Genomic DNA, 12,662 nt, shown 5'->3' with positions numbered 1-12,662 from the left:
TTTATTTATTTGTTTGTTTATTAATGCTTAGACCATGGACATTTATTTAAAACTTGAGTATGAAATCCAGTTGGTATTTACACGAGTGTTTTACATTTATATAAGCTTTGCTTTATATTTTGGGGGGAGGGGGAATAAAGGTAGGCAGGCACAATGCTTTGGTGTCCTGTACAGTAGCTCACAGCTCAGTCACATGTAGGTTTAGTCATTGCCCTGGTTGGGACTGGTGTGACTTGGATCCAGTGCTCTCCTATGCCTAGACTGCTTTGTGAGTAAATCCTAGCTCTGTACCTCATGCTACAGAGGTGGACATCTGCCCTGCCCAAAAGGCACAGATGAGCAGCAGTTCCCCTCCTTTGTGTTCCTGTCTTGCTGGGGATGCTTGTGGGGACTCGGACTTGCCAGGACCCACATCCCCAGGATGCTGCCACAGCTCTGTGGTACCTGATGCCAGGATCAGCTCAGCTATCTCTGCACAGAGCACCTCCCTGCTCCCATAGTGACAGTAAAAGTGAGGGAGTATGCAGCGAGTCACCTCCAAGGATTTGTCATGTGTTTCTTTTTATATTGGTATTGGTAAGGCCTAGTATTAATCTGTTTGCAAGTCTGGATGAGAGAAATTCAGTGCAGCTTTACCAAGCACAATAAAGCCCAGCTACACCAAATGCCTCTCGAGAGGCATCATGTTGCAAGTGTGGACTGGCTGGTACAAGTTATGTCTTGGGAAGACCCAGGAGTGTCCAAAGAAAAAATCCACCCATCTGGAATCACTTGTGTGAGAGCCCATGATTTCTAAATCCCTAAGTGTGAGATCCTACAGGCTGCACACACCCAAAAGTATGATTAACATTAACAGGGGAAATGGCTGCATCAAACAATCTTGAAATGAGAGCTTACTTGTGTTAAATACAGATTAAATTCCAAGTTTAAAGCAGCAGTTAAGTTTTTAACTGCTCTTTTCAGCTGTGGTTTTCTAAGAAGTAGAAAATAACTGCACAAGTGTTGGTTAACTTAGGAAAGTCTACTCTGAAAGTAGCTTTTGCAAAATGTTTGGAATAATAAAACAGAGCCATTTTTGCATTGTGTCAGAAAAAGTCCAAGTTAACAAAAAAAAGTCTGGCTCCAAGCCAGACCACCAAAATAGAAACTAAAGATAGTGCTACAAATATAATCTCAGAAATTGGTTCACATAATTTGGTTATCCTCTAAGGAAAAAAAAAAAGAAATTATTTTAAACTGATTTTAAAAGGTTTTGAAACATCCCACTTGTATTGCAGGCCATCTTCATTAATGTAAAAGCCAAGAATCATATTTCGTTAGCACACACAACTTTATGCAGTAAAAAGTGCATGAAAAGATTATCATGTACTTCTAGGGCTTTGCAGTAAAATGAGAGAAATTTCTGTGCAAATTCCTAGATCAATCAATTTTCCTTTCATGGAGTAAAAAGGAACAAAACAGAATAATTGAGATGGGTTTTCAGGACCTTTTCTGTTTTATAGGAATTGCTGTTTTCTGGAAGAAACAAACAACTTTTCTGATGCCACAACCTGTTAAAATAACATCTTTAAGAACGAAAACACTCAACTGGAAAATTGGAAATAAATGTACATGAGTGTGATGCTGAAAAAAAGAGGCTCATCTATTGAGAAAAACAGGAGTAATTTTTATATAGTTGCAGTAGGAGCAGCTTCACTTTGAACAATATGGGTTGAATGATATTTTTTGCCATAATGTTGCATCCTAGGTCAGGTGGCTAAGCTTTGTTTTAGAAACATGAGAAGTAAAAGCTTGCACTGTAAAGAATAGCACAGTGTCTCAGAGGACAAGAGACATGACAGGAACAAAATAAACTCGAAGACACAGAAGCTGAGCTTCTCTTACCCACTGCCTAGCAGAAGTATTTAGAGATGTTGGAAGCACCTTCACTCAGAAGACATTAGAAGGAACACTGGGATATTTGGAAATTTGTGGGCTGAATCATCATCTTTAAAGGAAACACTGAGAAATTGTCAAGGGCCCTGTCAAACTGTTGAACTACACAGAACAACAAGGAGGTAAAATCCAGCATACATAAAAGCAAAGGAGCACACGTGGAAGGTAAACCATGAGTGTATCTGGGACAGCTCTAAAGAGCTTCTACTCAGGGCATTGCCACTGACTGCCCCTGGGAACTCCTAGTCAAAGAAAAAAAAAAGGGAAAAGTTTTTCCAGGACAAAGACTGGAGTAGAAGCTGCAACGGAAATAACACAGGGAATAAACGTTCATATGCCACCCTCAACAACTTGATCTGTACAATGCATCTCTGTAATTTATGACTCAGTATTGACAGTCCTTAGCATGACACATGACAAAGTCTTACAGACTTGCTATTTCCTCACTGCTTGAAAGAGGCCTCCAAATAGAGTATTTCCCCTAGTTTACTGTTGACTATGTTTTCTCCAGCCTCCTGTGGGTCTGTAGTTACAATTTCTACAAATTCAAATTTGCCAAACTCATCTTGTCTAGACATCAACTAAATTTCTGCTTCCACCATCACCTCCCGGAGCAAGATGAGCTCAGGCAGTCATTGTGCAGCCCTGGCACAGCACGATGTTGATTTTCTGTACTGTTCCCACCAGCCCTCAGCCACCACTCACCCACCTCTCCCAGCAGCACCAACTGTTCCAGCACCACTTGGAACTCCACAAGCCCAGGTGTCACAGGCAGCAGGGGTGCTGAATTGACCCCTTCCTCCTGCCAAAGCCTCTGCAGCAAGCATGGCAAACAGGCAAGGAGGGAAAGCAGGGAATCTAAAGCCAGCCCCAAACTTCATCCCTTTTCTGGAGCTCTGTGTAAGTACTAGTGTGTGGGGTGGATGCATTTCCTACTTTTCCAAATCCTTACAATGGACCATAGGTGAAAGTCATGAAATATGGACAACTCTCCTATCCTTTCCTACCTCAAAGGGCTCGCTCCTCCTCACTGACCCACCTGGGTGCTGCTGACTCTTTGCCTCTAGTCCTGCCTGTTTTCAAGGGGTGCAGCAACAGAGAGGAGAACATCAGGTAAATGGTACTCTCTGAAGCTCCCTAAGTCCAGTCTTCACCATGATGCCTGACATTGCTCTCCTTTTCACAGTGGCATCTCTCCCACAGATTGGGACAGGGTGGAAGGGGGAAGGAGGAGGGGGAGGAGAGAAGATGACAGATCAGAAGATTAGGTCCTGTGATTGTTGTGCATAAAATAATAATGATCAATAATGCCAGTGTAAACCTGTGGTTCAACTTCACAGGCATTAAAACATGAATACATCAGTTAATTTAATTGCCACTAGTATTGAGCAGAGCAAAGTCACATATGAAGCTAGCTAGAGCTAACGTTTCAAAGCTTTCAGGTTCTTGCTTGACCAGACCCATTACTTGCATCACTAGTTTTAAAACACTCTACACCAAAAAGGCACACATGCTCAAGGCAACAACACCATCTCAAGAAACTCACTTCGCATTTTGAAAGAGAATTAAGACATATTTTACTTTCTTGTGGCTTGCCAGGTTAAGCCACAGAGTAAGCCATCTTACCAGGACACGTCTGTCAAGTAATTTTCACCTCCTGCCACAGCCAAATCTTCCCATGCCCATGCCATTCAAAATACAGGGCATACTGTGATACACTCCTGGGCAACACAAGCTACAGCAATAAGTAGGTTTACCTTTTCTGGTCCTCCACCACTTGGAGATATTAACCAGGCTATAACAAACAATTCCCAGACTTAGGAAAGCTGAGTAGCATTGCACTTCTCTTACACTCTACATAAACATCTCAGCCATCTTCACCTGTTTCTCAGTTCCACCACTTCTCGAAGGAGCTTCAGAGAACAAGGTGTCAAGACTGAAGCTGCAGAACAGGAAAAAAAAAAAGTAACACAAAAAAGAAGAGTTTCTTTGTTTCCATGCTCTGCAGAAACTGCTCATTCAAGGACTGTGAGAGATCAAGAGAAGCAAAAAGGTACTGTGTATCTCCAAGCCCAGCAGTTCTGATGCTGTGAACCAGTGGGGAACCAGCAGCCCCCAGTTTAGGCAGTTTTAACTCTTGGCCCATGTTGCACATTTCAAGGACATGCCTTGTCCCTGTTTATGCCAGGAACATCCACAGGGGACACACAATCCAGGTCTTCTACCACCATATTGTCTCATAGGTTATCACCTAAGCAGCCCCACCAACCAACATCAGCACACTTTACTGCCCACTACCTTCATGTAACCTCATATTTGGGGGTAACAGAGGGCATTTATGGACACTCTGAGTATCAGCAATGCAGACGGTGCTTATAATATCTGCAGCCAGTGTAAGCAATGTAGCTGTTTTTAAATAACCACTCCTGACTTTGGATCATTAGAACTGCCATTTGAAGTGGCAAGTGGCATCTTCTACACCTGCTTATGTAGGTTCAGATAAAATGCTTGTATTACACAGTTCAGAAAATAAAAAAAATCTGGAAACTGAAAGTGATCCGGGTTGGGTTTTAAATAGAACAAAAAAAAAAAAAAAAAAAAGAAAAGAAGCAAAAGAGCTACCTAAGTTTTGTGGAAAGGATTTTATGGATACAAATGTTTGCAATTAAACAATTTAAAGAAAACACTTTGGTTTTTTTATGTAAACATTCCCCTGCTGCCTTGGAAATACTGACACAGCAACACTGCACTGAGACATTGCGAAAAAGAAAATATTTTTTAAAGTAAATAAAGAGCAACAATCACCAAAAAAGGTGAAAGTACTTATTGAATTATTTCAAGTTTACAAATAGTAAGATATCGTAAACGTGTTCCTGTATTTATATGTATATATATATGTATTTAAATCTCCACTGCTCTTTAACTGATTGCCCAGAAACTCCTAAACTGCAACAATGCCAAGTGGTTTTGATGAGAATTCCCAGGAGAAGAAAAAAAAAAAAAATGCTGGACTCAGAAGATTTTATGGATAAAAATTTCTGTCCTTTATTGGGTTGGGCTGAGGCATGCTAAACTTCATGACAGGGTAAAAACCAAACCTGGGTACTAAAACAAGATGGGAAAATAAGATCTTTATAATTTCTCCAGCCAGGTTTTCAGAGACAATCTCTTTGTAGGAAGAGCTACCAAAAGCACTTCCACAGACACTATCAATTGTTGCAGTGCCTGTTAAGCATATGACCTAAAAAGGAGTTTGGTAACTCACTAAGCAACATTTCCACCAACACTAAGGCTGTTAGAACTGAGTCACATCCCTTCCCCTCAATGGTTACAACTGTCTCTGGGGTTTTTGGGTTTGATTTTACCAGAGGAGTGAACAGAAAAACATGCTGTCAATGCCACTGGCTTCTCAAAAACACACAAGCCTTGCAGGCAGCTGGGGAGCCTCCAGAGTGCTCTCCATCCAGCCACACTTGAAGACACGCTCTGACCTCCTTCATGCTAGACCACGCAACTTAGTAGAACTACCCACAGGGGGTGAAAGGCTCTGTACATACAGACAGGCTGATCAGACACTGCCCTCAGAACGTTTGCTGTGCTCACCAGGTTTTTATGAAGAAGATAACCAAGTTGGTAAGATGGAGACAGTGGAAGATGGGAAAGCAATGTTTGAAGCTTAAATTGGAAATCACACTGAGCAACTGAGAAGATCTCATCAGAGACTGGAAGTAGTTTTGTTCAACTGCAGATGCAACAGGATACCCCACATGCAAAACATTCTGCTGTCACCTTATCTTTAAAGACATATCATTATACTAATAAGACCAGAAGAGTAGTAACAGCCTTGTCTTTTCAGCTGCTTCAAATACCTCAAACTGAACTGCTGCCCACAGGTGGAAGTTAGAAATCCCATTTATTTGACTCTACTTCTGCTACAGCTCAACTCTGAGCTCCCCAAGCACACCAGCTTGCTTAAAGACTTAAGTATTTTAGTCTTATCCGTACGTTACAACTCATTTTATGCTGTCAGAATCACACTGCACTAGTTTTGATTTGTTCTTTGCAAAAACAATGCATATCAATCCAGCACATGAAAAAGCACATCTGTGGAAAAAAAAGCTATCCTGCTAGAAATCCCTAAAAAGAAACTTATTTGAAATTACTCCTCAAAAGTATGCCCCTTAATTCTACTTAACTGAGAGAAAACTGTCTTTTCATAAGCTGCTGGTCCTCCCAAACAAATCAATTCACACACATTTCACAAATATCCCCAACTGGAAATTCCATCAGTCTTAGTGAAAAGCTCTGCAGCACTTTTGTAAAAATGCTCAAAGTTTTTCGAGCAAAACATAAGAAATTGCAGCAACACCAAAGACATTCCCCCATGCTATGAAATAGGACTTAGAGAAACAGTATTTATAGAAAAATAACTCCTGTGTATCACTGGTTTCCACTGCAGATCACAATTACTCAAAGAGTAACAGAATCATGGTCAAATCCCAAGCTTCTCTCCAAGTGTGCGCTCTATCCCAACACAGCACTTAGTTAAAGGGTTATTCCCAGTGTCAAGGATAGAAGCAAACCTTTCAGTAACTTAACTGCTGAAATTTGAAGAAACCCCTTGAAGTCCAACACTTTCAATGAGAAACTAGTGTAGAAGGAACTTTCCTGCAGAAGCTTACAGCACAGCAATGAGAGGCAAAGCACACACCCAACAATAAACCCCAAAGCAAGGATGCACAAGTACCACAGTGAAACTACAGGGTGGCTCAAAGAGAGTGAGAAAAAAAACAGCAAAGAGGGGAGGAGGTCCCACACGTTGCAAAAACATCACTGCCAATAACACGAAACATACATTTCATTATGAAAGCAGGCAGCAACTTTAAAGCAGCCACTGACACTGGAGAGCAAGGTAGAGCTCTGGCAATTGTCTACAGCAGACATGGAAGACAGGGTGGTCCAACCCAGCACCAGTAGCAACCAGGAGACTGGGAGGTGACAGAGCGCCAGGAAGGGCAACAGACTGTAAGAAAGCTGGAGAGAGTAACAAACAAACCCAAAACATTCTTGGCAGAAGGTCTCAGCAAAGAACATTAGGAAGTGTTTCAGACTCCAGCTGGCTATGCTGCTCCCGAAGAGGACACAAAAACCAAAACTGTTGCTGCTTTGCTGCTCTGAGTCAGTAGGTTAAGACCCACGCTTGTACAATTCATCAGGGAGACAGTTGAGACCAGTATCTGCTCACCCTTCCTCACTCCACATCCACCTCTTCCCACAACTCTCCCTAAATCCTGCCACTATTACAGCACTTGCTCAGGAGATACCTGCAGCAATGCAGCAGCCATGTAGTTCATATAGCAATGATGGTAACAAACACAGCACAGACCAGCGAGTAACCAAGTTCTGATTTCTTAAAACAAGAGGGCAAGGGAAAAATAGCACGAGTGATCTGATGACTGAGCTTAAGACCCTTCTTGAAAACAAAAAGTACCTTTGTAACATCTGTAAAAGTGCTCTATATTCTACTGTATCAAATGCAGGAATCTCAGCATTTACTAGATCAGTTTCAGTTTGGAGGCCATTAAGATACTGATATTTTAGTACAGAAGCTATTTCATTTTCAAGGCCTGATACTTGCTATCACTGTCTGAACAACTGGCAGATGAATAAGCTACGACAACTACAGCTACATTATGAAGTCTTTATGCAAAATATTGGAAGAAAATTCCAAAGGCTGATTTATTTTCACTTGCTAGTTAAAATTCAGTTGTGCTTTAATAACTGAAAACCAGAAGTTGTGTAAAAGGTCAAGTGATGAAAAAAAGTGATTACAAAAAGGAAGTGGCAATACAAGAACAAGGGAGGAAAAAACCCGATAAGATTAACATTTAAATATAAAAATTTATTTAGGTGAAGTCACAAACAGTTTGATATCAATTTACAAACACTTTATGTTATGCATATTATTGGAACTATCAAGAAAGGGAGAGAAGATAATGGCAGCTTTTTCCTGAAACAACTAAAGGCAAACCCTTTCCATCGTGCGCATTACTGGATCATAGTATTACCCTGACCATACCCCCTAGTATGCAAGGAAAAAGAAGAAAACAAAATACTGAGATGCAGAATGAAAACTGTGAATCAGTGAAAAAGATTTTCATGAACACCAGACTACAAAGGTCTAGTCTGATGGTCAGGATTTTAAGTATTCTACTAGGATAAAAACAGAATCATAACTTAGGTCAATTATTATAATTGATGAAGAATTTTGTAATGCACAATTGGGCTCCCTGGCAATGACAGCAATGGTTAATGCAGAACAATTGAGAGAGGATACTGAGCCTCACAGAATAATTCTGTTGACAACCTGAGTTATTATACCGAGTGTATGATCCTTTTTTGAGTCAAATACACATTTATGTTGCAGGTACTCTCAATGAAATGGCAAAAGTAACAGCTGTAACAAGACAAGTTATGATTTATTTTTTTTTTTAAACAAATATAATACACAGGGTTTTGAAGTGTCCGGTTGTGATCTGCAAAGATCCAGGATTGCACACAAGTTTGGTCAAATGAGAAGGTTTAATCTGCGCATTAAATTGGCTTTTACTTTCAAAGTAGTATTTTAGGGCAGGGCTCTCCTCCGGGACAGTGTTCCTGACCTCATTCAACCAATGTTCAATTTATTCACCTTCCTGAATCTTTGCCCTCTTTGGATAGTCTGTGACAAGTGCTGCGCTGCAGGAATTCCTGTTTTCCAGCAAACCGGCTTGCTCTGCGGGTTTGTAGTCCATTGTTACAATTGCTGATTGGGTAAAATGAATTTCCTACGTCTTCTCTAGCACAGCTTGCAACGCAACAGAAGCAGAGGTAAAAGAATGCACTAGAATACCAGAGCTCCACTTAAACACCAACGGAGTCAGGCTGTTGGCACCAATAAGAAATTCTGTATTTAACAAATCTGCAAATATTTAAGATCCAAAGTTATTCAGTTTTATAAATAAACTCACCCACTTAGTCTGACTCCCATCCCAACTGGTCTTCTGTTTTCATGGAGTCTGGGGAAAAAAAGAGAATTGTCTGAAGTTATACATACAGACATAAATTTGCAGGAATGAATCTCAGCTATCCTACACACACACAAATTATTGCACTCAAACTAAAACTAGAATTTCTCACTTCATTCTTTCCACGTAAAGCAAAGTTACAGCTTCTCACCAGTGCCACTTTGTATACCTTGACTTCATTTTTACTGTTTAACCATCTGTGGAAACACAGTATCAAGAGATAGAGGCACTAAACTAGATGCTGAAATTCAAGGAGTCTTGGACTAAAACGGGAAATGAAATCCAGTCAGGCTGCCTAATGCTATTGCCTTGAAATTATGAAAACAAAAATCAGTTCAAACCAACAATCTGGGAAAAAAGGTTTTTGTAAAACACCTCCTCTTCCTCTTGGCACCATGAATGTGGAAAAGCTTAGGTTCTGTCCAAAGTCTTAAGCCCATAAAAGGCTATTCCCTCCCATTTTAATTCTACAATTCTTTTGCCCGAGTGTGATGTCACATCTTATTTTGCTAAAGCAGTTTTACACAACATAAATAGAGCTTGCAAGGAGCTGGGGAGATATGGGGGAAATGCACAGGTCACCTCAAAGAAAACATTTCCTTGCTACAACCTTGCCAATGATACACTCATGCTTTATCCTAGGCCTCATCAACATTTGACAGCTGCTCAAACTACCATTTCACTTAAGGACATTTTTAAACAGCTATAAGAGACTATATGCTACCCATTAAAAACTGCTCTAATAACAGAAAGGTGGCCGAAACCACAGTGATTAACTGCACAGGTTTTACTTTTTCATTGTGCTGCTGAAGTACCACTCATTTCACAAACATTAAACTTCTGATATTTTGTAACTGTTAAAATAAAGATGTTTATTTTTTTTTACACACTTTCTGGGAAAAAAAAATACATCAATGACACTGATAAAAACCACTGAAATTTCAATGAAATCAAACTGGATCGAGACCCCTGGTGCCTCAGCACACAACAGAGCAAAGCTCTGCACTGACAGACCAGCTGCTGTGGAAGAAGTTACAAGAGTGGTTAACATGACAAGCTGAAGGTACAGTCTCAGATGAGAAGAAAGCTATATCCCATTGGTGCTCACATAAGATCTGCAGGAAAACAAGAACCGAGCTATTCATCTTGAGAATGGACAAATGTAAACAGACACATCAGAAAAAGTTGCAGAACACAGAGCATAGACCACAGAAAGCACAAGGCCAACAGGTCTGGGTTTATCTATATTACTGTGTGGTGTTTGCTCCCTTTCTTTGTCACAGGTTGGCCTAGGGAAGTTACTTTTGATAGGTACCAAAGGCAAGACTCAGTGTGACACACCAAATATGTTCAGATGCCTTGTAAAAGGACCAGGCTAACATGAGTCAAACAACTTAGCCACTATGTGCTGGCAATCCCAGGGAAGCACAGCATCTGAAAAATTAGCAAAAATTCTTCTGGAAGGCAAAAGTTCTTTCTACAGTTGTAAAAAAAAAAAAAAAAATTGGTTAGAAACAAACATAGCCAATATAACAGAATCTGTCACCATTCAGCTGGCATGAAACTCAACATTCAGCATTTTCTGAGCTGGGGATTTGGAAGACTGCAATCACCAGTGTAAGAGAAGCAGCGCAGCCCTTTGTAGCTGTGGAGCTCAGCGTCATGCCTCAGGCAGGAGAGAGGGTAGATGTGCCTGCATCCACCACAGGTTATACCAATTCATATAGTGATGCCTATACTGAAAGCAAAACAAGTACACTAAATCCTCCCTATTTCTCCTAATCACACTCATCATCTTTTCCCACAAAACAGGCTCTAATTTGTGGATTAAATCTACTGAGCCCCAAACCAGGTTTCATTTTCAAGTCATGGTGAATTTGCACACTGTGGCCATTGAAGTTTATCTTTATTCATATCTATTTTTTGCCATCCCACACTGCCTGCAACTGCCCACATGCTCCCATAGTAACAGAAAAGTCTGTACTCTTTGTCTTACATACAAATAACTCTACTGCTGAGAAAGTTGATTTTTTTAAAGACACCTCAGAGGAAAAGAACAAAACCACAGAACATCTTTCTTCTAATGTCTTCAGGAAAATACAAAAATATACCAGAAAAGAGAATTAGTGGGGTTTCTATTTTCTGGTGGCTGGAGAAATAAATGCTCAAACATTTGCTCAGAGCATCCATCCACGCGTACACCTCTCACGGTGGCCAGCTGGGCACCCACGATACCATGTCCCTATGGTCAGCACGAGCAAAGGGTCAGTGCCATGAGACGAGAGCTGCCGACCAAGGCAAGGGCACCCCAACTGCCCCTTTCTCCTCTTCCCGTCCGAGGGAGCACCATGCCCAGCCAGCGGAGCAGAGAAACACGCGGCCATCGGCCCATCACACCTGGCTTTTCTCCTCCTGCTTGGGGCTCTGGCCCGGCGGTGGCGGCTGGGCCGGCGAGGCCTGGGTCTCGCTCTCAGCACGCGGGCGCCTGGGGACAAGCGACTTAAGGGGCGCCATCCACTTCATCCACAGGTCCAAGTCGACGTCGCCCCAGGGCAGTGAGGGGTTCTTGGCCGCCCGCCGCCGGAAGTCCTCATCGTAGTTCATCCAGGAGGTGCCCCCGTAGGTGGCGTGCAGCTTGCGGATGGTGTCCAGGTACTTGAACATGGCTCCGCAGCGCGCCGGGTGCTTCTCGCACAGCACGCTGGCGTACACCAGGAAGGCCGAGACCCACTGGTCCAGCGTGTCCCCCGGGCGCGGGCCGTGCTCGGGGGCCAGCTCTGTGTGGAGCAAGGAAAAGAGGTCAATGAACTCCCCCCGCCAGATCCGCTCCTTGGTGGCCTTGGCCAGCTTGTAGCCCAGCGGCCGCCGCAGCCCCACGTAGGGGGTGGCCGCCGCCTCGGCCTCGCCCTGCCCCGCCGCCGCCGCCGCCGCCGCCGGAGCCGGAGCCGGGGCCCCGGCCGCGCCGCTCGCCGCTGCCGCCGCCGCCCCCGCCGCCTCGGCGCAGGGGCTGGCGGCCGCCGCCGCCGCCCCCAGCGCGGCCTGGCGCTCCAGCCAGCGCGGATTCACGTAGACGGTCCGCAGGCGCGGCGCGGTCCCGGCCGCGGCCGCAGCCGCCCGCGCCGAGCCGTCGGCGCCGGGCTGAAGGCGCAGCACGGCCAGGGCGGCGGGCGCGCCGGCGGGCAGGTCGCTGCCGTCCCGCCGCGGGGCCGGCTGGGCCGCCGCCGGCACCTGCAGCAGCGAGGGCGCCGCCCAGGGCGGGGAGCCGCCTCTAGGCCCCGCTGCCGCCGCCAGCGCTTCTAGGCCCGGGAGGCCGAGCCGCGAGCCGGGCGCCACCGCGCCGAGCACCCATCGGGTCTCGGCGATCCCGGCGCGGTCCCGGGGGCTCCGCGACCTCCCCTCCTCGCGGCGCCCGGCGAGCGCCGTCCCCAGCGTCAGCGGGGCCGCGGCTCCGGCCCGGCGGCGGCGGCGGCTCCGCCGCCTCCCACGTGGCATCGACACGGCGGCTCCGGGCGGCGCGCGCGGCGAGGGGCGGGGCCGCGCGGGGGCGGGGCCCGGGGCCCGAATCCCCGCCCCCGCCCGGCCAGGTTCGGCGATCCCCGGGACGTTCCATGGATTCGTCTGTGTGACACTGAAATGCTTGGATTGGCGCGCAGAAGGCAT

At 44.6% G+C, this 12,662-nt stretch overlaps 1 protein-coding gene across 1 annotated transcript; it reads right to left on the bottom strand.

Moving 5' to 3' along the window:
- Positions 1–12,662, bottom strand: LOC104686146 (skin secretory protein xP2-like). Its single transcript, XM_039555710.1, has 3 exons — positions 11,400–12,662; positions 8,946–8,993; positions 1–8,859 (listed from the first exon to the last, which is right to left on the bottom strand). Exons 1-2 carry the CDS (start codon positions 12,660–12,662, stop codon positions 8,985–8,987), a joined length of 1,272 nt encoding a protein of 423 aa, XP_039411644.1. The 3' UTR covers positions 1–8,859; positions 8,946–8,984.

This window comes from Corvus cornix, chromosome 1 (assembly GCF_000738735.6).
Source record: "Corvus cornix cornix isolate S_Up_H32 chromosome 1, ASM73873v5, whole genome shotgun sequence".
NCBI lineage: Eukaryota > Metazoa > Chordata > Aves > Passeriformes > Corvidae > Corvus > Corvus cornix.
Note: the sequence above shows the minus strand (reverse complement) of the source record. Positions and strands in the feature narration are given on the sequence as shown.

Coding starts and splice junctions, on each gene's coding strand:
- LOC104686146 (XM_039555710.1), bottom strand. CDS start 12,662: ATGCCTTCTGCGCGCCAATCCAAGCATTTCAGTGTCACACAGACGAAT.